The sequence below is a fragment of the Hetaerina americana genome, unplaced genomic scaffold (assembly GCF_022747635.1).
Source record: "Hetaerina americana unplaced genomic scaffold, ioHetAmer1.1.p SCAF_13, whole genome shotgun sequence".
Taxonomy (NCBI): domain Eukaryota; kingdom Metazoa; phylum Arthropoda; class Insecta; order Odonata; family Calopterygidae; genus Hetaerina; species Hetaerina americana.
The window spans coordinates 5,481,506-5,507,696 of record NW_027286403.1 but is presented as its reverse complement, the minus strand read 5'-3'; the positions used below and the strand labels follow the sequence as shown (position 1 = coordinate 5,507,696).

The 26,191-nt window shown below is 35.8% G+C and overlaps 1 protein-coding gene across 2 annotated transcripts; it reads left to right on the top strand.

The window, feature by feature from the left end:
• The first annotated feature begins 4,633 nt into the window (after positions 1 to 4,633).
• Positions 4,634 to 25,331, top strand: LOC139686059 (translation initiation factor eIF2 assembly protein-like). Of its 2 annotated transcripts, XM_071583169.1 has the most exons (9): positions 4,634 to 4,718; positions 4,973 to 5,184; positions 5,252 to 5,347; positions 15,472 to 15,585; positions 17,244 to 17,352; positions 19,318 to 19,440; positions 20,198 to 20,391; positions 20,690 to 20,830; positions 22,914 to 25,331. In XM_071583169.1, exons 1-9 carry the CDS (start codon positions 4,706 to 4,708, stop codon positions 22,935 to 22,937), a joined length of 1,026 nt encoding a protein of 341 aa, XP_071439270.1. In that variant the 5' UTR covers positions 4,634 to 4,705; the 3' UTR covers positions 22,938 to 25,331. The 2 variants fall into 2 exon arrangements, with proteins under 2 accessions (XP_071439270.1, XP_071439271.1); XM_071583170.1 differs by lacking the exon at positions 4,634 to 4,718 and having other exon boundaries at positions 5,119 to 5,184; positions 5,223 to 5,347.
• The last annotated feature ends 860 nt before the right edge of the window (positions 25,332 to 26,191 follow it).

Here is a 26,191-nt window from a genome sequence, read left to right as displayed (position 1 = left end):
TCATTTCAAAATACAATGGGTAGTGAAAATGCCAAATCTTTTTTACAGTTCAAAAACAAAGAAAGATTTATAAAAAATATCTCTTAAAATTTGCAGAGCTTTAATATTACGTACCCATATAGCACACAGTAGCTGCAATAATTTTGCCAGTTCCTTTTTGTATACTTTGTGCTTTCTTGGTTAGTATGGCCAAAATGTCTGATTTGTCTGAAATAGTATTGTACAGGCTGCTTCCACTTTCCTCAAATGCCTCTGACCATCATGAAAACTAGATACTGCTTGGCACTAGAGAGAAAATTATTGCTGCCACATTCAACATATCCATGTACATCATCTGCACCATTACTGTAGGCAAGTTCAGGCATTACTGAAATCTCATAAGAAATAAGGGTTCCCTAATGATCAACAAGTTTTCCTTAGGCCAGTGGCAGATGTGGCATGGCTGACAATGCCTTCATTCAGTTCTGCAGGAAAAGGTATGTCCATTCATAACCACAGCAAAGTATGTATTTCTTGATGGAAGATGAATATGTGTGGAAAAATTAAAAGCCTAAGACTTCTAAAAAATTAAAGCAGTAAAAAGCTTTTGGAAATGAGTCCACCTCCTTTCCCTTATGCTTATATTTACTCTCTTTGAAAATGGACGTCAAAAGAAGCACAAAAGAATCAATGAGAAATGTTTTGAAATATTTGGAAAAATCAAAATTAGTTAATTTAGACATCATATTTTCCCTTAATTTTAAACCTGCTCTCATCATTGTCCACCTCTTCACTCTATTTGTAGATTATTAATGAGCAACTTTTTCCTTGGTGTCATATGCACCAGCCTCGTCACTCTAAGCTCACACAGATCAGAGTGCCTGCTGAAGTTTGCTGTCAAAGGAAGACAAAGGAGGATGAAGAGAGTGGTGCTTTCAAGGATTGCCGAAGGAGGCTAATAATAATAATAATAATATACTTTATTCATCTTATAATCATATTCACATACGGTAGATGTCGTCATTTAGGAACATACAGTTGTTCCTGGATAATATAGTATACAGCACAATATACAATCACATAAAATACTTATTTGAAAATATTTGCATACATACACTTAGTATTCTACTCACGCTAGACCTTATAATTTTAGGCTAGTAAAGTCGAGCTCATAATACTCCTCTATTGAGTATAAAGGATTGGAGGTAAGCCAATCACGCAGCACCCTGCGGAACACTACATTGCGGGCTGACTTTACAGATTTTGGAAGCATATTAAACAATTAATGGCCTGGGGTCAAAACAAAAGGAGGAGGAAGAACATCAGGGGAAGGTGCTGGTATGCTAAGAGCTTTTTTTAGATATTTTATTATCCTGCCAGCCATGGCTAGGGTGTGTGGCAGGGGGTGAATACAAACCAGACTAATTTGGACCCAAATATGACCCCTACCAAAGTCGGACAATGTTATTCTGATCCCTTATCTTTCCTGGAAAAAATGACACCTTAAGTCTATTCGTTCTACCCTTAATCTCTCTAATTTTACTGTCATGATCTCTCCTACCATAGTTCGATGGGGGTAATAATTAATTTTCAACATCACTGCTAAAGAGACATCCTTCCAATTTATGCAAAATTTTAATCTATAATTTTAACTTTGCTCCTTCTATGATTCCCATCCTAGCTCCTCAAGTTTTTTTGGATATGATACTAAGCTTATCATAATAACAATTTAAAAATCAAGCTCTTCTATGCTGCACGTGATCTAACTCAGCAATTAATCCAACCTTGCAGCATACTCCAAATGACCAACCAACAACAGATAACCTTTCTCTTTGACCTTTTCATCTTATTCACCTAGTGCTCTTCTGAAGAATCCAAATTTTTGGTTAGCTTGCCCACATATTCCCCATTTGTGTTTAACCCAGGAGAGGGTGGGTAATACCTAAAAATTTAATCAAGTCTACACATTTCATTTCAGTGTTCTCAATGCAGTAGGCATTCAGGAGGGAATTGCTCTTTATCCAAAAATTCATCACTATACATTTTTAAGTTTCTAATTGCCAAGTGTCGCACCAGCGTTGTATAGCACTAGGGCCATCTAAAAAAGCTGCTGTGTCCTCAGGATTATGGATATCAGGGTTAACCACTGCATCATTGGCAAATATATGTATCTTACTTGTGAATTGGGAGCAAACATGGTTAACATAAATTAGGAATGAAAGAGTTCCGATAACACCTCCCTGGGGAAAAATAAAAGTAACTTCTACTGCATTTGGGCTAACTACATCTATGATTACTCTTCGTCCTCGACCATTCAAAAAGTCTTTAATCCAACCCAGGAAGGGGCAGATTCCAATGGTTCAATTGCCAATAGGTAATTTAGGGGGAAAAGAATAGGCATGGCAGAAGAGGTTAGGTACCCTGATGTAGGATAGGTCATTCCATCAGTATGTCAATCCTAAGACTGGTTTACTGAAACCCTCCATTTTTCTCTACTTAAGTGTGAATTACCTCATTCCCTGATAGCTTCTCTGTTTTGCATCCCCCTTAATTTGCCTTGCGTACTTGTCTGTAGGTCTTCCTCATAGGTTCTTCCCTTCTATTGTTTCTAGCTAACTTATTCTGTCTCAAGGCATGTCCAATCCATCTTGGTCTTCTTTGCCATAGATTGTCTTCCAGATGGTCCATTCCTCAGTCTTCTGCTCTTCTATGCATGTACTTCCTTCCTCCCCTCTATGCCTGTCAGTTTAATCTTTAGCATTCTCCTCCAGCACCATGTTTCAAAGAGTCTTCATTGGTCTACTTTTCCGAAGCACCATGTCTCTGATCTGTTGCGTGCCAAGCTGCAGATGAACATTTTGATGAATGTTTACTTGATTGCAACCTTAGTTCTTGGAACATAGTAGTTGCCTCTTCTTCATGAAAGCCTTCTTAGCTCGACCAATTCTTTGTTTGATGTCAGATGAACTTCTGTCATCCTAAGTTACACTGCTACCCAGTTAGATGAAAGATTCCAGTTGGTCTAGTTCCACTCCTCAAATTGTGATACCTATCTTCAGCATCTCTCTTCCTCAGACAAGTATAAGTATTTTAGTTTTCATCCTGTTGATGATCATATTATATTCCCAAAGTACTTGATCAATAGAATAGAGTTTCTTGCAGGTCTTTTCGCATATCTACAACTACTGTGTTGTCACCTGCACACCAGAGGTGGTTAATATCTTTGCCCATCAAGTAGATTCCAAATTCTTGTGTATCTTTTACTACTTCTTACACACATCTCTTGAACAGTGCTGGCATGAGGTTGCATCCTTGTCCACTTTAAGAATAGGCAAAGGAAGTGATACTGAAATGTTTCCAGCAAATGTGACAGCTGTTATGAAATTTCCACACTTAAGGTCTCTTGAACTTTGGCTTCTAGCAGAAAAACTTCAATACCAAAGCCCTGAAAGGAAAAATAGAATCATACTACTTAATTTTTGGGAAATCTAATTCCATTGAAAAAATATAGCAATCCCTTAAAATTCTAGAATTTCTACGTGCCTGAGTAGACCATACAGCCATATTACATACAAAATAAAATTAATGAAAAAAAAGCTGAAATATCTCTGGTGTATAGCTAATTCTGCACGTAAATCAGCATGAATAATTATAAACTTCAGAAGTATACTGTCTTAATACTCACCCAAACAAATACCATTTGCTGTGGTGGAAGCCTATTGTATTTGGTGGCAGCCACTGAAAATAATCTATCATGCTCTCAACAAGCATTGCCTCGCCGCTAATAGTTAGTTATATATTTTTGCAATATCATTAAATGATAGTTTCATGTCGAATTATCCCCGCAGAAATTGACATGTTACTTATTTTTAACGCATCCGATTTAAAACGGGCAACGGGGGAGAATGGATTCGTAAGCATGCAAGTTAATAGACATAAAGTTTTGTTATGTACCTTCATCAAGGCTTTTAAGTGAAATCGATGTCAAAGTTTGAACGCCAAACATTCAAACTGCAAAATAATCATTTAATGTAATAATGACCAATCCACCTGCAAAACATTAAATGATTATTAAAGCGACCTAAATTTGAGCATGAGTAAAAATGCCCTATTACATATCAAATAATATCACTAAATAAGCCGACATGGAGCACAAAGAAACTGCCATAAAATTGTATAGGCATTAAAACAATTCCGGAACTGCAGGTATAACCAATTTTTCATCAATCAACATCCACATCATATGATTACTCCACGTATGAAATAACTGTTGATGATTATTAAAGCTCGAAGTGGTCCCAGAAATAATTCACTGGCAATGAATCCGTTTCATTATTCATTTAATTACACTACTTCTCTCTCATCTCCCTTCGGACAGTTATAAGTTTACCCTCCTCTTGATTCACACCCGAACAGGCAACATCTTATTGCTACCATAATCGATGTCGGGAATTTTCCAATTGCAAAAAGAAAACAAAAATATTAATATCATTCTTAGCTACCAAAATTTCATTTGAACCGAAATTGGATCCTTCGCGGGAAGGCGCTACATCTCTTCATCGGGGATGGGAGAGGTGAATCACCTGCTCCTAGTTTAGAAACCCTCTTGAAGATGGCAGTGCCTAAGACCCATTGAGTAGAGAACCAGTGACGTGTGTCGTGGTCGCGCGAAGAGCGCTCACAGTCCACTTTAACTGGAATACCAACGATTTAAATTTCCAAAAAAATGTTATCGTTAGGTATGGATTGACCGCTGCATCTCATTTTACCTGTTTTGTTCAATTGATGGAAATGTATTCGTCAGTTATTTAATTAGATTGCCTATCTCCACATTGGCTACAATCGTTTCAACCTTTTCGATTGGAACCCAAATTACTGTCCCCATTGCCTTATTACTATAACCTGGCGAATTTCCACCATTACATTAGTAAATACTTACGTAAAAAAGAAGGAAACATTTCATTTAATAAACGACCCATTTTTCCTTTCATAGATTACTCTCACGACTACCTTCAATGCTCCTACAATAATTGGTGCAGCGAATTTCAAAATTATGTTAATGAGCATGTAGTAATTCCTGTGCCGGATGACGTGCTATTGTATTTGATGAGTGATGTTATGGTGTTACCGAAAAACAGTGTGGTCAGCTCTAGGAGTAACAATGAAAGTGACATCATTTGGGGTACAACAGAAGAGGAATTGGAAGTGAGTTTAATTTACTAGTTTTCTAGCTCCATTTTCAGTGAAGTTATGTGTTACTCTTCTCTTAAAGGAACCGAACTTCTTTGATTTCGACGAAAAACTGAAGGAAGCAATACAGTACCTCGGTGGGAAGGTTTTTATAAAACTCAACTGGAGTGCCCCGAAGGTATAGTAAATTTACATTTATTACTAATTCAAGTAAACATTTTTCAATAGTTACCAAATTATATCACTTTCTCACTAATAAAACTACCTGTCGGTAAAAGAAATACAAAATGCAATGCAAAAATCAACCATTTAAAACGGGATATAATTGGGTAATAAAGGGAAGGTGTCAATGCCTGGGATAGAGTGTTGCGCTGTAGGTATATTTCATTTGCACTTTCCCTGTATAGCCATATTTGTATCAACGGACCAGGTATAAGATTTATTTTTCCATGTATTGTTTTGTCGATTAGGATACAGGTCGTCAAAGGATGTTAATATTTTGTATAACTTTTAATAAATCTCGCATTTAATATAATAAAAACTCATGGCAGTAACTTATAAGTTATGTGCTTATCTGTTGCAGTTCAGTTGAACAAATTTTAAAATGCGATAAACTAAAACTTGTATTGGTACAGAATCATTTGATGAAAATAAAGTTTTTTTTGTGGTTATATCTTTCAAACTGAAAAATGAAGTATAAAATATCATAGAAGATCATTAGAGCAGACCACAAGGAACTAGTATCTTTACTATTGGCCACCAACCCATCAGGGGTATGAAGACCTCTCATTTTACATAGACATTCTTTCACTCTAGTGAGTAGTTTCTCTTAGCAGATTCACCCTACATCTTTTAAAACTCCGTACTGTTTAAATCACTTATTTTATCCATTGTTTTATTGTATTACTTTAGCCCCCACACAATGATTTCATACCACATGGGTTACATGATGTGCATAGGAATAATTTGTCCTTGTTTCTTTTTTCATGTGTGTGATCCACAGGTTTTCTTTTCGGGAATATTTCAAATAATTATTATTTACACGTGGCCGATTATTCTACCAAAAGAAAGCTTCTATAAATTATCATCAGTTCTACTGTTAAGAAACAAATGCCTTCCAATACATGATTTCTGTGTCCTTTTTTGACAGCCTAGTATAAACGTCATAGCCATTGATTGCAATTTCTACAGTGCTTTAATATTTTCCTTGGTTAGGTTGGAGCATCGAGATTGTAATCTAAGTGAAGTACTATCATCGATTTGTTTTCCCGGAGCCTTGTCCACATTGATAAAAAATAACTTTGAATAACATCGCAACCGTTTTAATAATGTAATGAAAACAGACTTGTTTGATAATGATTTTACAGACCTACTTTATATAGTTTTGTAATTAGAGAGAAAATCAACAATACCTTTTCCTTCCAGATGCTATTCTAATATTTGATTTTGTAGGTCTCTTTTTTGGGATTGTTCTTTTAACAACCCTACCAGGTTCCTATTTGTTTTTGTTTTTAGCACAGCTGCAGATTTATCATAATTCAGTTTTTATTTATTTATTAGGAGCAATATGGTGAGCTCCTTTAGTTATATGGGGTAACAATTTTTTCCCTTCCGTTATAATCTCTACATAACCTCTCATCTTCCACCATGCTTCTTTTACCATATTAATCTCTCTCCTCAGTTTATTTTTTATCTTGTTGTATCCATCCCCTTTCTCCAAGTCCTGTGTTCGCGTTTTTCTCTTTCCTTCTCTTTCCTATCTTCATAATCATCTGGTATGTCATTCAATATTTCCTTTTCCTATTAAACGTTCCTATAGTTTAGTAAATGGCTTTTATTATCCCTTTTTTGATGTTTCCATTTTTCTCCTATTTTACCCTTCTCCCTTTCTTCACTCATAATTTTTCTCTACAGGCTGCTGATACTTATTTCCTATTGTTCTGTTTTAAGATTCTGCATTCAAATTCATCAACTGTCTTCCCTGATTTATCTACTTGAACCTGATGGTATACTGTCCTGTAAAATTGTATGCATTAAGTAATCAGTTCCTAAATCTGAGGCAAACATAATAGAGCCTTACTCTTAGAGACTTGTGCCCTCTGAAGTCAGGGAATTTTCTGTGTATGCATATTGAGGTCATTAAATAAAGTATTCTTAATGATGAAACCCTTGCTCTTGTAGAAGTCTACTATTTTCTCCAAGTAGTCTCTCCTTGTTCCTAAAGTGCAGTCCTTATGCTCACTGCCATCTCTTCCTTTGGCCACTGTTTCTTTCCAGTTCTAAATCAATTTTTGATGTTTCCTTTCGGAAACACTTAATATCATTTCTTCTAATTGATCATATAACTTGTCTCTCTTTTTCCTCCCTTCATAGTTATTTGTGCATATCTAAAACTGAGTAATGACCAAGTTTGTCGGTTCATCCTTCTACTCATACTGTTCTATCCCTCACCTGCTCTATGCGTACTGTCTTTCTTCCTTCCTTTTTATTCATTACTAATTCCACCAGTTACCAGCTGTCCTGCCTATACTGTATATTACTCTATAATTATCTCTCGAATAATCCCAGCTCTCCTTTTTTAGCACTTTGCACAACCCATTTAGCCCATCAACTCCATCTCATTTATTTTTTGATTTCCCTTTCCTCAACATTGTCCTTAGATTCCAGGGCACTATTCTAACTGGCTTGGCCTTCTTGTTTTTCATCCCCTCTGCTGTTTCTCGTGGCTAGACTTTTCAATGGGGTTGCATGATAACTGCAGAAGCTTGACTTCTTCTGATTTCATACAAGACACCCAATGGGCTGAGTACTGTATTTGCCTGGAATCATTTCCATGCTTGTTCCCTTTTCCTTCCTCAGTTAAGGTTTTAGCATGACACCATCACTCGAGGGGCCACCCTCCTAAGGTTAGACACTTTTGTAGCTGTCTCACTGGTGAACAGATGCTGCAAAAACTACCTTTTGTTTGGCTTCTGCCACTGGACCTATCTGGCATGGGCCAATAACAAAATATCATTGCACACACCAACATAACTTCTAGTGTCATCAGAGCACAAAAACACTCCCATCAAATGAAGGTTGCAGTTTATTAGGAGGGATTAATAAGTTGAGTCTGCAATGCAATTTACTCAAAGCCAAAAGAGAAAATTGGGGGTTATAATTATGGAGCACAAACTCCAGTTAAAAAAACAGAGGTATTACCTCTATTTTCTTAAAATGTTATTGGGCTGGACCACACTGCAATTTTCCCCCAAATACTGCGACTAGAAATGAAAGGACCCAAATTGAACATTCTAGAACAATTTGAAAAATTAGAGTGTGCAGTTTGAATAGTATAAGTGTTGCAAATGAATGCATACTCATTCCATATTCTTCCTCCTTGACCTTCCAGTATCCAATTATTAACCCCATAAAAGGCAAACCATGCCACCCACTCCCCCTCCCTCCTTCCCACTATTAGGTCACTTCCCTCCGAGCCTTGCAAATGCACCATTACCTGTTGCATTATCCTGTCCCTTGCCACACTTTTCCCTGCCCCATCCAACATCATCCACATCTACCGACCACCTTTATCCCTTTAACATTCTAGAAACTAAAGAGCTGTGGATAATTTCTTTAACATCGCCTGAAGATGTTGCCCGACAACAAAATGTAGGTAATGTGATGAATATTTAATTGTGGAGTTATTAAGCATTTTGATTTATTTAATAATGAAGCAGTTCCATGATATCATGCTGAAAATTTGCCATCAATAGAAATGGTCGAGCCATTGACCAGACTTATTTCTCAATTAGTTTTCTGCCATGCTGTTCCATTTTTGGCTTTGTAGTATCAGGCATATCGCCTAATGCTTTTAGAAAACCATTTTTTACATTGGACAAAAACTCATCGTGCCCACCTTAAAGGATCCATTTGCATGTTTCTTCATATTACATACCTTTAATCTTTTGCCTGATTTAGTCTTTAATTCCAGTCGTAATCCACTTCTCAAGTCAATTTTGTCTTAAACGACTTATCCATAAATAAATCCAGTGCCGAATTTTTTTTGTTGATCCACCCTGAATAAGCCACTAATTTTACCAGTTTGAAGACTTGTTTTCTAACCCTTTCACAACATCTGCATTATGTGCATGTCAAGTGTCCATTATAGAGGAAGGGTTTTTGAAAATTAGACAAAACTTTTGTTAAACTAGTATAATAATTTTTTACCTTAAAACCAAAAAGTTAGTATTCAAGGATTGTTAACTTTTATGTATGAATTCCAAATTCTTGGTTCAGGGAACCTGCTGAGGATGGCAACAACTTAAAAAACTTTTGCCTATCCTATAGGAGCATGCAGATGATAGTAAGCTGGATCCCCAAAACTCTGCAAACATGTCGGTTTGTGCTGGGATTTTCCCAATCATATGGCCGTTTGAATTCTATTCTTTTCTCCCCAGTGTGAAAGACCCCTACAGCGACTCATCAGTACCAAGCCTTGGCACGGAACTCCAACTGAAAGGTCACATTTTGTGGACCTTTTGAGTTGCGAAGAAAATGTACTCTATATTCTATTGTTTCAGGCTTCACTTCGTGGAAGTATTTAATATCCATACTAAAAAGAAAGACTCGTATGGAAAATGTACTCTGTAGCTTTTGCCCACATACTTGACCTGTTTTGCAAATGGGACCCTGGGCATCCACATGTTGCATTTCTAGAGCCATTAACTGTAAACTAAGATGTGTAGATTCTGTGAAAAGGCGACTTGTCTTGAGTCCAAGGAATATGACATATTATAAGAGCACTGGGAAGAGAACATTTTAGTTTACTTTGATCCTTTCATTATTTGTTCATGACCCTTGGATGGTAGGTGGGTTTCAATGAAGCAGAAAGGTTGTAATGTGTTGAGTGTCAAATTTCCCTTAAATTACATATTCACTGTGGCATAACAGCTTGTTGAGAAATTATCATAGTTAAGGAGTTCACATAGTTTCTTCCTAAAAAAATGGTGACTAATGGGATATTTAATGCTCTTTTGCAGCATCCTCGGGAAACAGTGTGGCTTAATCATCACATTGCAAACCTATCACTTTTCAGTGTGGGAGGCATGGAAACGTAATGAAATGCAGAGGTGGGGAGGGAAGAAGTTGTGCCAGTCCAATGGCCATTGCATTTACACATGTCGAGAATACCTGTAGGAACCGAGGAAAAAATTAAAATCTCAAAAAGGTTGAATAGATTCAAAGTTAAAATTGTCAAATATTGTCATAAGTTCATTGGATGTTGGTTTCCATGACAAACAAAACCTTGCAATCTATATGTTTTGTATAAAAAGTATCGGGAAAAGTTTTGTAAAAATAAATTTATTTCTGATATTGCTTCAATATCTCAAAGTTTTTCATAGTACATCCCTTGAGTATCAACACACTTTTCCCTGCGGCTTTTTTGTGACTCAAAGGCACCCTAATTGGCGGATTCTGGAAGGTCCTTAACCCTCTTAGTGCGGCGGGGATTTCAGGGGTACTAGTGAGAAGTGCGAAGTGTAATTTAAGAAAATGTATCACCTTAGGAAAAATAACATTATGAAGTTATTTGTTTAGATATCCATATGCAGTTTTTTTATTTTAAAATATAATATTATAGTTAATAATGATGTAATACATTTACATCATCTGAATAATAAATGTAATTATTACAGTATGATAAATTTGAAGGGGATCGAGATGGTGCGGGGGCTAACGTACTGGCTTCCCACCCTGAGGGCGCGGGTTCAAATCCCGGCGGTGTTGAATATTTTTCAGAGGTATCTCGATCCCTACTTGAGGTGCTTTGTGGAGGGCACTTTGAGTGAGTACGCCGTCCGTCGGATGGGACGTTAAACTGTGGACCCCTTGGCGCCTTTCGTAAAGAGTAGGCTAATGCCGACGCCGGGTTTCTCTCCACCCTTCATCCTTTCCTATCCATCCCCTATGGCGCAAATGACCTTAGCTGTCGGTCGCCTCCCCTCAAAACTACTACTACTACTATAAATTTGAATAATATTTTTTTAGCAATAATATTTCGATTTTTAGACACAAAACTAATATTTTTTTAAAAACATATTTCAATAAAACTGCCATATTTAAATATAAGAAAGATTCGAAAAGACATGTAGAAAATATTATAAATAAATAAAGAAAAACCAGTGAGTTACAAATTTTTTTGTCAGCCTCTGCATAGTTCGATTTTGTTGAAAAGGCTGATCTCACTGAGTCAAATTGGGACTTTTCCCCTTACCTTGAGACTGCAGCAATGTGCTTACAATCTAAAGGCAGAAAAAAACTAAGTTCTAACTCACAGAGAAATGCTGACAATGTAATCCATTACACAGGGCGCAATTGATTAGATACGACGGACGGCAAGAGAAACCAAAATGATTACAAAGCAGTGCTCTCATTTCCATCGTCTCAACAAAGTCTGAATAAGCAGGTATACTATATATCAACACCACGACACCACAACACATTCAAGAGATTACAGATGAAAACAGATTAGTAGCCTTTCAGTGGCTTTTCATAGTGGAAAGACTACTCAGAAAAAAAAACGAGCAAACAATTAGGCAGAGCTTCCCGACATGTACAAAACTGAATGAAAAATTATGGTAAGAATTATACTTTTTTAAAAGCATTTAAAATTGCTAATAAAAAAATTAAAAAATAGTTACGTAATTCTATGGAATTCAACCTATCGATAGTACAAAAACCATAAATTATTAAAGAAAAAACCATAAGTTACAACGATTTAAACAAAAGCCTACGCAAGAGCCGATATATCGGCCCGCCGCACTTTTCGCCAGGGATACGAAAGCCGATATATCGGCCCGCCGCACTAAGAGGGTTAAGGGTACATGAGCAAGCTTTTTTGATGGTATTTAGGGTCCCATGGTGATGTCCTATGAGGAAAGATTTCACTGTTGGGAATAGGAAATAGCCTGCTGGTGCCAAGTTGGGACTGTAAAGGGGTTGAGAACATAATGATACCATTGCAGAAGGTCTTTGCAAGCAGACACTCGACTCTGCTTCTGGTTGTGTCAAGACCTTCAGGATGAGTTTAGTGCAGATCCTTTGCATCACCAAATTTTCAGTGATAATGGTGTGAACTGTCATCTTATCAATGCCAGTACAATGTGCGATCATGCGCACACTTAATTTGTTACCAATATTTTTTATACAAACCTTGTATTTGCTGAACCCCCAAGGAAATTTACATATAACCTTAGAAAATATTTGTTGTGCCATTGACACTCCTGAAAATAGTCTATATGAAAAATTATTTCTTAAAATAATAATGATTTTGTAATTTGTGTATAAAGTAAACCACATACAAGCCTTTTATTTTGGATTCTAGGTGACTAACCTATTGATATGCCACTGTGGGTAGAGCAAGTAAATAATATTCAGACATGGGATGAATTTTTTTTTGAAAATGGTATGAATTTGATACATGAAATGCTTTTGAAGTGATTGAATTTTTACTATAATCCATGGTATCGTCAGTCAGATGGTCACATTTTGCAGGTAAAACTACAAAACCCTGAAGGTATGAAAATTAAAATTGCCTTCGTCCAAATATCCATTAAATTTTTGAATTCCTTGAAATTTATTGAAGGGAGATTTCACTGTATATATCCTCCTTAACAACACTCATAGTACCGCCATTTTTAATCCTAAGTAGAGAATTTAAAAAAAATCATAGACAGTTATCAACCTGATGGTCGGTTTGGTAGGTGACGGTACAGTTCACCCAGTGCGAACAGCATGTGAAATTCACACATCAGGGTAGGGCGGCCAGTTCCTTTCCCTGTGCCGGTTATGGCTCCCCAGGAAGATCTGGTATCCGAAAAATCACAAAGCTTGGGTGGAGCTGCAGGTGGCCAGAGAGGCTTGCCCGGGAATCGAATCTGGGCCCTCCGGTCAGTAATCCAATGCTCTATCCCTGGACTACCACGACCCACTGATAGAGAATATTGTCACAATTAGAAAAAAACTGGTGTACATAGATGTATACTGCAGCCCTTGCTCGTTGATGCATTTATCAAACGAAGCCTTAGGTTCAAGTAATTTATTTCGATTGCATTGGCCATTAAAATGCAAAATCTGATTATTTGGGAAATTTGCCCTCTTGGGTATGTTGTGTTTATGTGCAATAAACTCAGATGTTGTACTTTAATGTCAGGATTGTTTGAAATATTATCAATTGACCTGCCACCCATTTTCAAAGTATCATACATAATTATCTAGTCAAATTCTCTTCATTTTCTGAATTCCATGCTTAGATTTTGTCACTATTTAGTCATGGTTGGAACTTGGATGGGAACACCTAGAGTAGCGGTACTATTCTGTGTCTTTAAGGTGCACACTTATGTGTCAAATTGGTGTGCCATTGAGACTGATGAAATGTTAGGAATGGCACTGATCATTGCATTTAAATTGTGGTTGTTATCCACAGGATTAACTTATGGATGTTGAAACAATCAAATTTTACTTGACTTTTTTCGTCACAGAATTTGACATAAACCTCATCCAGCCGCACTTCACTGTGCAACAGGTCATTACAGAGGTTAAAGGTCATTGCACATCAGCTGTAAGCAACAAACTTCTCACCTAATCATACATTTTCACACTTGATGTCATTGCAAGGTAACCTTCTTCTCAAATAATTGACCACCACACCAGAGGTAGAGTCACTTTCAGCAAGACCCACATAGATTGGTGTGCATCATGAAAACCAATGATCTTGTCTTAGATGGGTTTGAATTAAACCTAAACACAGTTTTAATGGTGCTTGTTCCTCTAACTTATGACCTGTCGGAAGCCACTTTGTCAAATCGTATTTTATATTACTAAAGAAGTAAATGGTTTCTAAATCACCATGGCTACTGCAGCTACTGATATAATTGTGTTTGTATTTGATTTGGATGTTAAAAGTCAATACCCCGTGCCCACTTCCCATCTAAACTTACTGTTTAATCATAGTATTTGTATCAGTGACATTGTAATCTGTAATCTCCACTTTTGAATTGGCCACTTAGGTTTTTGTGACTGTAGATAATGAAGTTGCAGTTTTTGGAATAGGTTTTGATTCAGTGGATGATGTTACACATTTCCAATTACTGACCTTGTGACCAATATCAATCTCGCTCTTATCTTATCCTGATCTGAGTTTGAACTCAGACCTGTTTTCACTCATTCAGTTATTTTTTAAGCATTCAATATTAGCCATTTCCATCAGTGATGAATCATCCATCCTGGCACACTAGTAATGGAAAACATTCAGGCAAAGCCTTCAATGAATTGTTTTATCTTGCATAAACCTGGGTATCAAACCCATCCCAGAGTAAGCAAGTGTTCGTTCCCATGCTTGCTATCCATTCACAATAATATTAAATTTTGATTAGGTTATTAAAAATTGTGGACAGGCAGATAAATTAGATTAGACGCCCAAATCAGGTTGACATTAGTAGTGTAAAAACTGGAGGAGTTCGATAAAAAATTAATATCTTTCACTTAGGTACAGAAATCATCTACAAAATCAATATTAAACTGCACCACAGTTACTTTGTTGCCCTTTATAGTAATTTTTTCTAGAAGAAGAATAAGACTGGGAGAAGAAAAATAACATGAATTCTTGATAAGCAAGATCTTGTACACAATCAGGAGGTCTGTGTACATGAGCAATAAATGTCACATTAGCTTTGCCTCTTTGATAATTGAATATTCAAAGAGCTAGTCTAAACTAGGGATCTCTTTAAATGGAAATTTTTTGAAGTCCACATTTTCTTTGATAAAAATGCTGTTATTACAAATTTTTAAATTAACAGGGCATGGTGCATTACCCATGAAAAAACCAGGAATCCTGATGCCCTCCATTTATTCATTTTTCAACTAATGCTCAATAAAAAATAAAGTGTGAACATTTTCATAATTAAGAGTTTAGGAGATAGGAAATATCTAATAACTTGTTTTTCTAGTACTGGACATAATGAAGTGCCATTTTCATAGGATAGGATACTCTCTTGAGAAATCATTATTTACTATTGCATTATTTTTCCACTTAAATTTGGATCTGACATTTAGATAATAAATATTTAATGATGTCAATGATTTAGCTAAGAGCAAGGCAGTCTCAATTTAAAGTTTTATTGAACATGGAAATCTGTTTTCATTATTAATTTCATCATTCTACTGTGGTCGGCATATTTTGGCGCATCTATTGATTATTTTGTGTACAATTTTTTGGAATACCAATCACTCATTCTTTGAAATGTATATATTTTCTAACAGGATGCAAGTTGGATTACTTCGACGAGGTCATTGTGCTGTTCTGACCCTGCTGATATTTATTTACTGCTGAAAAGCTCCTCTTATATCTCTGATGACCTCTCAATTTTGAAAAAGGTAAATTGCAACTATTAGCAACCATTCGCTCTGACTTTTTGATGTTAGACATTTTATATGCTTATTAAGCTGTTGATGCATCTAAATTAATAAATTGTCTAAGTTATGTCATAATATTAAGCCAAGTTGAGTCTTTTAAATGATTTATGGTGTTAATCCTTAGATTCTCATGGTGAAATGCCGATAAATTGTGTAAATTGGTGTTTCTAATGGTAAGATGCGAGGGAGTGTCAGGATGTTGTATTTGTATTTAGGGTGCTCGATTTTTATCTGATATGAATGAAAAACAATGTAGGTTTTGGACAGGTTAAATTGCTGTTTACTTTAAAGATTCAATTGAATTTGTCTACTGTGGCTTGGTTTGCTTCAAGCTGAATTAGTTTTAATGATTATCAGATGTGTGTCATGATATTTTGTAATATTTTCACCGTAATTTGATGGAGCTTTATTCAAAGCAGTAATTTACTGTATTTGTAGTTTGTACTGACAGTTTAGTCATATAACTGGTAGGAATACCTCAGTTGTGATGAATTAAATATGATAGACTCTGTACTGTCAAGTGTTTCTATGATGTAGATGTGGATGTCAGAATCCCGAGTATCTTTTTCTAGTTTTTATCCTGTGTGCGAATTTGTTTGATAAGACATTAACACTTATTTATTAACAATCTACTATTGGGAAATAATTTTGGTGTAATATTTAAACAAACAACCAACTAAAAAACTCATGAAAGATAAAATACTCCTCTCTTTTGATTGAATAACCAATACTTAATAATAGAATTGATGTTTTATGAAATACCATAAAAATTTTTTGTAATTCTTAATGAGACAATTAATCAATATCATATTTCTATTTTAAAATATGTTTAATTTAGGGCCAATTGCCAGCTTTCTTCAAACAAGTTGTATAGTTGTATTGAGAACAAAACTAAAAGATAATAGATAAAATCAGTCGGAAAAAAAAGCAGTACACTTAAAGGAAAATTCCAAACACCTATCTCAAACACAAAAAAAAAGAAAATCCCCATCTCATTAACATCAGTTTCCCAATCAATGAGAAAAATTCAAAACTAAGCTGTTACATACAATTTTACACAACGTATCAATCAAATTAATGTATAAATTGTTTACAGCTTTTGTTAAAAGCATATACCCTATTAGGAAAGGGCTCAAATAGTTTTAAATAATACCATAGCTCACAAATGAAATGGCTGTCTATTGTAAAGTGTAAAAATGGCTTGAAACCACTAAATGCTAATTATTTTAGTGCTCATCTCATTTTTACTAAGTTTTTAGAAATTAAATTTTATTTTAGTTCACTTCACATGAATCTAAGGTAGGAATGATTGTACTGATCATTTTCACCTGCTATACCCATGTATAACTTTTGTGTCTTTTAATTTTTAATATTGAGGAGGAAATGTTTTTTTTTCTATTTAATTCTTTATTAATATTTTGACCACATCTATGCCACTCGCATCTCCATTTGGAATGTGTCTGATTACTTGGGAAAGTAGCGAAAAGAACAGGATAAAGGATTGTTTATTTGTCAAAATATTAATTTCTACTCCACATTTCATAGCTGGATAAATTCTAATTCCAAATAACATAAATACTTCTGTGATTGGGTCCTTATATTTTTTTGCTTTTGAACAGTGTTCTGAGTCCAGGCATGAAGTTCCGTGTTGCTTAGTTCTTAAAAAATGGGAAGAAATTCACCCAGGAACAGAGTATAGGTGCTTTGTTTTAAACAAGAATCTTGTTGGTAAGTAAATAAATAATTTTCTCTGCTTGATAGATTAAACTCTACATTTTGTATGCTCTAGCATAAATAATGAATGAGTGCTAATATTAATTTTTTAAAATTATTCCTAGTATTATAAGAAGTACAGGGTTACTGTATTGAATAAAAGTGGATATGGTAGGCAGTACTTTCAAAAAGTACAAATGTTGCCGATCTGTTAGAATTTTCCATCAAAAAGAGATAGATACAAGTCTCCGGGAAGTGGAAAAAGTCACATGGATCTCTGTCTGGACTGTTTGGAGGATGAGGAACAAATTGCACATTGATTTTTGCAAGATATTCAGCAGTAGCATTAGCAATGTGTGGCTGTGCATAATCGTGGTGTAGCATTCAGCATATTGTTTTGAAATGTGCCTTTTGCAGTCGTTATCTCCTTGGAGAATTTTTAGTACATTCCTATAGAATGCTCCATTTCCAGTTGTGTGAGCTGGCATGACATGCTGATAAGCCATTCCTCAAATCTCAAAAAATGTTGTGGCCATAATGTTCCATGCATAACCCACCAATTTGGCATTTTTTATGTTGGTCATTCCGGAGATTTCCACTTTAGAGCTTTTCTGTTTGGATTTAAGTGATATATTTAAGTATTGTCTGCAGTGATAACCTTCAAAAGTAACTCCTCATCTCCCGTTGACAACAATCAACCACAGACAACAGAGATCCTGAAAAGTGTTTGCCAGAGAGCTGGGCTGTATTCTCTCCAGATCAAAATGATATAGCCTAGTGTCGACTGCAGTGATAGCCTTCGAAAGAATCTCCTCGTCTGCTCAACTGTGAATAAATCTACATGCAAACCTTTAGGTGCTTGGTTATAATTAATCTTGGAACTCATCTTTTTCAAACACATCTCTGCAATTTTTCTGCTGCCAATGGGTAGGTGGCTCCGATGAAGGCTTGAAGAAGAACCTCCGGATTCAGATTCAGGTGGTCCTTAGCTCTTTCAACCTGGCCATGCATTGCCCCCTTGACCTGTGGCTTTTTCGCTACTCTTCAGCAATACCTATTCAATCCCATGGTAATAATGGTCACTGAATATGTTAACTTTGTATTTGTTCACAAAAAAATATTACTTTACAATGGTTCATACCGTATATGCTTTAATATGGTACATCATCGGGTATTTGATCATCATCAGGAATTTGACACATGATGATGTTGCCTATGCATTGAAGCAATAGAAGTGTAATGAAGATTTTGTGAAAAAACTCGTTAACTCATTCAGTGATCATTAATTTTCACTCACTAGAACCTGAAATCATTGAGTTCATAATAATGGTATTGGAATCTTAGATTAACATATAGTTTCCTTTGCCATGAGTTCAGGCTTTCAGAATTATCTTGCATACAATAAGGAGGGTCCCTGAGGTTTTGCCAAATATGTTGAGTTGTAAATCAAGATTTGAGAATTGGTGGATTTCCCTGAAGAAAGGTTATTTGTTATCACAAGGTTTCATGTCTAGAGTTGTGGTTTGAAAGTGGATTAAGTTTTTATGTAGTGATTCCATTTGGTTACCATGAGTAGCTAGTAAGGGTTCCCATAGGTTTACCCATGGAAAATTCCATGCATGCATTTGTAAGGGTGTATAAAATTAGAGGTTAGTTACTTGGCATCTGAAGTTTCAACTGAGAGAAATTTATTACTGTCCACTCTTTTAACACCGTCATCTTTGACATGGAGCTGGACTGCTTGAGTAAAGCAGTTCAGATCCATGACTCAGGTGACTTCATCTTTTCCAGTAATCTTGTAGGGAGACTGTCATCTTGTATCCTTCATTGTTTCATCCTAATATTCCTTGTCTCTCAGGGCTTCTTATCATACTTTAATGCAGACATTAAGGGTAAAGAAATCATAGGATGTGAAATTGTTACTCATTGCTTTTATGTAGTTATGAAATAATGCTTCTTTCTATTTATGCTTTATTGTAGGTATATCTCAAAGAGATGTCACATCATACTTCAAGTTTATCAGCGATAATAAAAAATCCATATCTGAGTCAATTTCCGACTTTTTCATAAGCCATGTGAAATCGAAAATTTCACTTGATTCATGTAAGTAGCTTATATTATGCCATATAAAATTTTATCCTTTAAAGGGATCTTTGAAAATTGTTTTTAGGATCTAGAAATTATATTGTTATGTTACATATTGCATGAGCATTGTACAAATTGTTCATAAAATATTTAAAATCACTTTTTGTGCTATTTGGATATTTATTTCCTAATAACATTCATTACTTATCGCCCCAAAGTTATATGTTTGTAATGTAAAATATATATGTTTTAAGAAAACAGCTATTTGGTATCTTCATTATATTTATTGTGAGATTGCTGTTTACTTTGTCAACTGACATGTTACAGGGATATCTACCTTATGGTATGGGTGTTATGATTATGTTACCAAATGAAATAAAATATAGTTGTTTGGTGCAGAATTGATAATCAAAGCCAAAATGAAGTTCTCTATTTTAACACTGAGCCAAAACTAATAGCCACACTATGGAAATATAATAAATAATTTTAGCCGTAAAACAAAGTGGTTATTACCTATCCAAGTGTGGAATTGATCCCTTCAGTTTTTTTCAAATAGAAATAGAAGACAAATGATTGGATTCAGCTCCTAAAAACTATTCATGACTTGACAGGTTTCCTAGGTTGCTTTGGGATGGAAAAGGGAATATTTCATTGACACAAGGAAACTGGAGATTTGCTCACATTGATGGTGGCTGTGAATTGCCTTCCCTGTTTTAGTTGTTATTGTAATTTTAAATGAAGACTCTCAGGCTTTCAAAGAAACTTTATCTTACAGACCATTTTGATCTTGTTATTGGACCTGGAAAGAAGATCATTTTAATTGATATTGGTGTATTAAATGAAAAAAACAATTGCCTTATGTTTTCCTGGAAAGAATTGGAAGAGAAAAAGGTGTGTAAACAGTCTATTAAAGCAAATTCAGGGGAAGAGCACCCATCATATGGTGAGGAGCAAAATAGTTTGAGAGAGGTATGATAATAACCCTACTTGATATTAGTGTATGATATATGATAATATGAATACCCTAGTGATGTACTTATTTAGTTTCAAATCTTCGATGTAGGAAATAGAATATTAACACTCTTTGATGAATAAGTAAATTATCAGTCTTCAGGTATTACACCAGTATTTTGGGATATTTGTGTCTGTAAAATGTGTTCGTGTTTTTGTTTTGCCTAAGCAATCATGAACTACAACCAAGAAGTGTGGAAATATTAATAAAAAGTCAAATCAGTAAATGAATTAATGAGGAAAACCTCTTTTTCAGAGCTCCAGTCTTGAACCAGAATTCCGCTATATTGATGAGTTTACAAATGTCACTCAGAATCCTTGCAAACATTTTGGCATACCTGTGGATGCTTTGCATTTCTGTTCTGGGGAAAAAAATGTTGCAGACTATGTTCAAGATGTGAGTTAATATTATTGAAACTTTTTTTCACATAACCCCTTTCACTGTGGCCTACTCTACAGAAAGGTACTCCTCACATGCAGTGAAAAGGGAGGGCCTCCTTACGTTTATAATTGTTTATAATTATTTTAAAATAGGGGAATGTAGACAGAATTTAGACGTTTGAGGAAATCTTAGCTTTCCTGTAAGAAGGAAGGCAATGGCTAGATCCCTAGTTGCAGATTAATGAAAGCAGAGATTATTTCAGTGAATAAATTAAATTAGACTGATTGTGGCAGGCTGGATGGTGGTCGTAACGAATTTTAAACATGTAAAATCAAGGAATAAAATATAGTCTTCTTTTGGGAAGGGTGGCATTCAGAAATACGCGTGTGGTGGCATGGACCATGTGGGAGGATTTTTGTTAGATGCCGCATTCTAAAGAGCTTTTGAATTGATGTATTTATGGTTTGATCCAAGACGTTTGAGTTATAATCTTTTTATTCTACAGTGAAATTAATTGCAGGATGGATGGATTTAAAAAAAAAAATGTTGAGGAAAGCTATTTATCTCTCCTGGTGTTCCACTCCATGTTGGAAAAACATCTAAGGGGTATGGGTGCCAGGAAATAATAATTTTTGTGGGTTTGAATTCACACTGAACAATTTAGATTCGAAGAAATCCATGAAAATTCCTGGTATGATGTATGCCATAGCCCATTGTGAGTCATTCAGGTTTTGCAATGTAATTTGTTTTCAAGCAAGAGTATTTTGTGGAACAAAAAGTGTCAATAATTCGTTGAGTTCACTGATCACAGTCAGAATGTGGTTCTTTATGATAAATATGTCTTCCACCAGATGAGGAGACTTTTAAGCTGTAACACCTGTGAATAGAGTTGTTACATCAGAGGAAGCTGGGATCATTTTGCATTGAATTTTTATGTGTGTTTTGAATCTATTGCATAATTCTTCTTTACTGAGTATTTGATAGAGAAATAAGTGAAATTTGAACAAGTGCTCCATTTTGAAGACCCATTGGTCTCCATTGTAAATTTTCTGCCAAAATTCATCCTCATTCTGCATCTCTGTTCCTTCTTCTATCCACGGTCCACTTTACCCACCACTGCCTCTATATATCATAAAGCCTACCACGTAATCACTGTATAACTGTCATTGCCTACTTCGTAACTACCTTCTCCTGCTTTTGTGGTGGTATCAACCCCAGTAAGGCCCCTTGCTGATCTGACCCTCTTCCTCTTGGCTTCAACCTCATTCCTTTTGATTACCCCCAATATTTTTGTGTGTAGAGGCTACATGTTGGAAAAGACAGCACACTGAATGATGACATTGGAACATGAAAGTACATGGTGTTCAAAATTGAATTGAAAAATGTTTACTCTGCGAGTTCATTTCTGAAGGTAGAATTTCACAAAGTTAAGGGGCCTATAGTTACATTTATTGTTCGATGAAGGATTTGCTGCAAATACAATATAACTTGATGCTTGTTAGCTGCCCAGAATTCCATAAAAGTATACGAGATGAAGGAAGAATACTGAAATCTGTCTAGCATATGGAAAAACTCATCTGATGTACCAGTAAAACTGAAGATACTTCAACTTCAAAATTATAATTTCATGTAAAATGTTCTTTTTTTAATATTTAGATATTATTTAAATGTATCCACTGATTTATGTGTAAGTAATTTTTCCTTAATGTACATTTATTCCAGCAGTAATAATTGTGGTAGAGGTCCCCAATTTCACAATTCTGATAATGGCAAGAATCTAAATGAATCTTATCGTTTTCATCAAATTAAAAATATAAAATTATCATCCAATAAATAAAATATTTAAAAAGCCTATGTTTTAAGTTTCCCAAATACTCCTTGGAAGTTCTTGTTGAAATTATTTAAAGGTTTGGTATTAAGAGTTATTATTAGAGATGGTAAAGTTTTTCAGTAGAATTAATTTACTTGGTTATTTTTCATTGAAGAGTAAATTTTATTCTGGACACATGTACTTGAAACATTAATAGGAAGAAATTTATTTAGTTTAATTATTAAGTAAAATTTCCTAATTAATCATAATTTTTCTCATTTTTTTCAGGAAATCCTTAATAACAGATTATGATATGAGTACTTGCAATGGATAAGTCAACCTGGTCACTGAAGGGTTACTGAATAGTCCAAATCATGCAGGTTAAATTGATAGCCAGATTGTAAATGTACAAGCATTCATGACCATTGGTGGATTTATGGTAAATTATTCTCCCTATTATTGATGCAATCAACAGAAATGGGAAACTATCACAAATACATTTTCATTGGTCATCAAATGTGGACCATGGTATTGCAATGCAATAATTTGAGAGTATAGAAATCATTTGCCTTGACCAGGATTCAAACCCAGATCCCTTGATGTCTGGTCGAGTGCCTTAGCCAAGGGCTTGGCTGGACATCGAGGGATCCAGGTTTGAATCCTGGTCAAGGTGAATTATTTCTACACTCTGAAATTGTAGCATTGCAATGCATATTAAGCAGATGACTCCATTTAAAGTTACTGTCAAGGCATCTTCCGCAGTTTCTTGGAATTTGGAACATGGTATCCAAGTTAGGAAAACATAGGGCTGCTGACCATATATAGTCCCAGTTTCAAATTCTGGCAAATGCCTGTGGACACTACTATCTGAAATTCGAGGGTGGTCCCAGAAGTACCGACCCAAAAAAGAAAACACAAAATTGTTGGAAAAAAATGTATTTATTTTTCAACATATACTCATTTCAGCTCTATACACTTTTCCCAGTGATATTCAATAAATTCAATACCCTTTTTATGGGAAGAACTGTCTTGCTCCTCAAAATAGCCATTAAATGCTGACATCACGGTTGGAAAATCTTTGACCACCAAGCCAATTCTTCAAGTTTGCGAACAGAAAATAATCCGAGGGGGCCAAATCTGGCAAATTGGGGGCATGAGGTAACAATTCAAACTATCATTCATGAATTTTGGACATTTCAATAATGGATTTGTGGGCTTGTGCGTTGTCTTGATGAAACAACACTTTCTTCTTCTTCTTTCTTCATGCGGCCACTTTTGCTTGATTTCTTCGCTCAAACATTGCAATAAGTTTGCATAATACTCGTCGTTGATAGTTTTTTCTTTTTTAAGATGTGTATCTTTTTTAAGAAAAGTTGATAACCCTAACATTCCTCGATGACCGATTGTTTCCTCCCTTAAATCTGATGATGTTGTAATACATTGAAATCTGATCGTAAAATAAATTTTATCAAGTGGAGAAGTTGCTATGATCAGTTATTCATTATCTTCAAATAATGTCTCCACATTTGATGACTACCATGATCAGCCACTTGTCCAGTCCCTGCCATCATGCATAAAAGACATCATTTTCTGGAAAAAATTAATTATGTCTGCTTTCCCCTACAATACAGACTTAATTATGGCCACTATTGATGCTGTGACCTCCCTATGTACCTCTATCCCCAATGAAGAAGATCTTTCCAACATTTCCTTTCCAAATACCCCATTCCAAATGTCCCAAGTACAGGTTTTCTTTTGCGACTTACTAAAATCATTCTCACATTTAATTCTTTCACAAGCAACAATAGGCACTACATTCCAATTATAGGCTGCACTATAGGAAGGAAGTTAAGCCCTTCAAATACCAATCTCTACCTTGGCCTTCTTGGAAAAGGTTTTCCCTCCCAATATGCCCTGAAACCGTTACTTTGGCTCGGATACAGTGAAGATTTTTTTCTCCTTAGGCAGCATGGAATGGTCTTACTTAAAGGTTTATATCTTCCCTCAATAAAATATCCTTTTTTTCGTTCTCTTCCACCATTTCTTCCACTCAAGTCACATTTTTAGATGAACAATTATCCCTCCTCAATAACAAATTCCATGCCTAAGTCTATATCAAACCGGCAAACATGCAATTATATCTTCATACTCTCTCATCTGACTCTGACTATGCGGACTCCTTTCTGCCCAAAAATATCCTAAAACCCTCATACGTCCCTAAATTATCCCAAAAAAGAAATATGATAGTCTGTCCATCTGCACAAAATATCTCTCTGGTGTGCAGTCCCTTCAAATTATTCTTAGAGATTTTTTTTGTCATTGCAAAGTAATTTTTATTACTTATTCAAAACCTTTAAGTTAGCCCCTGATATGAATAATGATGTACTTGGATAAATTCAAGGGGTGAACGCAATGTTAATAAATTCATGAATATAGACTATTGCATTTGGTGGGACAGCAAGGAGAAATAAAAAAAATCAATTTTCAACGATCAAGTCAGAGCAAAAAGTATTTCCAAAAAATTGAGCATTTTGTGTGACTTTTGACTCTTATTCTGTATGAAATTCTGTAATTTACATTTGTGAACCTTTTAAATTGCTATCTCTGATAGTAATTTGGGTGGTGTACTGCCTGCTGTACTAATGACCGTGCGTGTCACCACTGCCATGCAATTGAGTGTGCACTATTAAAGAATGAAAAATTGAAGTTTTTTAGTAGTTATTTCATATGTATGCGTGTGTGTTTATCTTCGAAAAAGAATGCTTTTCAGCAACGGCACAAGGTGAGAACATGCGAGATGGCACACATCTGGGTACCTAATGTAATTCCCGCCGTATATAACGCACTCTGGTTCTTCCTGTTAGAATTTACGAATCGTCCTTGAAACAGACAGAAAAGATCAAATTATTTTTATGTTAACACTTAATACGAAGAAAATTTAATGGTTACATTAAAAAACTAGCAGCTGCACGTATATCAACGTTTAATCATCGTACAGTTGTAAAAATTCAACCCTGGGCCAAAACGCCTTTCAGCTGCCTTGTTTCCGTGTTGTGAAGCATATGTCCCATCTCCTGGGTGGAGAAGAGGGCCGTGTGGGTCACGGAGGGCAGTTGCCATACAAATCGTGGACGACGTGCCCGGAGCTGTGGAAGTGCCCCCACCCTCCCCGGAACACCCGAAGTGCACCCCTGATCATTTGCGGTGGCTGATGGAGTTGGGCTTTGCGATGGACATTGCGGAGCTGTTGGGGGTGGCGGGTCGAGTCGGTGAGGCTGCTGCTAAAGTAGTCAGAGTCGAGACACCGCTGAAGTCTTTGCACTCCCAAGTCGGGGCCATAGGGTGTTCATGCCTCCGGAACTACAGTTCATGTACTAAGTGAGCAAGGGAAAGGCGTTCAGGTGACTATGTGGAGACTTCAATCCCCCGTGCAGGGTACCACATGAGATAGTGCACGAGGACTTGGTAAGACACTCCTCCGAGTACAGAAACTCTAACACAATCACTGCCCTGTACGCCAACTCCCCCCCCACCTACCCCGTTTTAATCGTCGTGGGCGATGAACT

Excerpts from the sequence above, each read along its gene's own strand:
- LOC139686059 (XM_071583169.1), top strand. Across the intron at positions 19,441-20,197 it reads GAAAATTTCACTTGATTCAT|ACCATTTTGATCTTGTTATT; the intron begins GTAAGTAGCTTA and ends TTTATCTTACAG. Across the intron at positions 20,392-20,689 it reads AGCAAAATAGTTTGAGAGAG|AGCTCCAGTCTTGAACCAGA; the intron begins GTATGATAATAA and ends CCTCTTTTTCAG.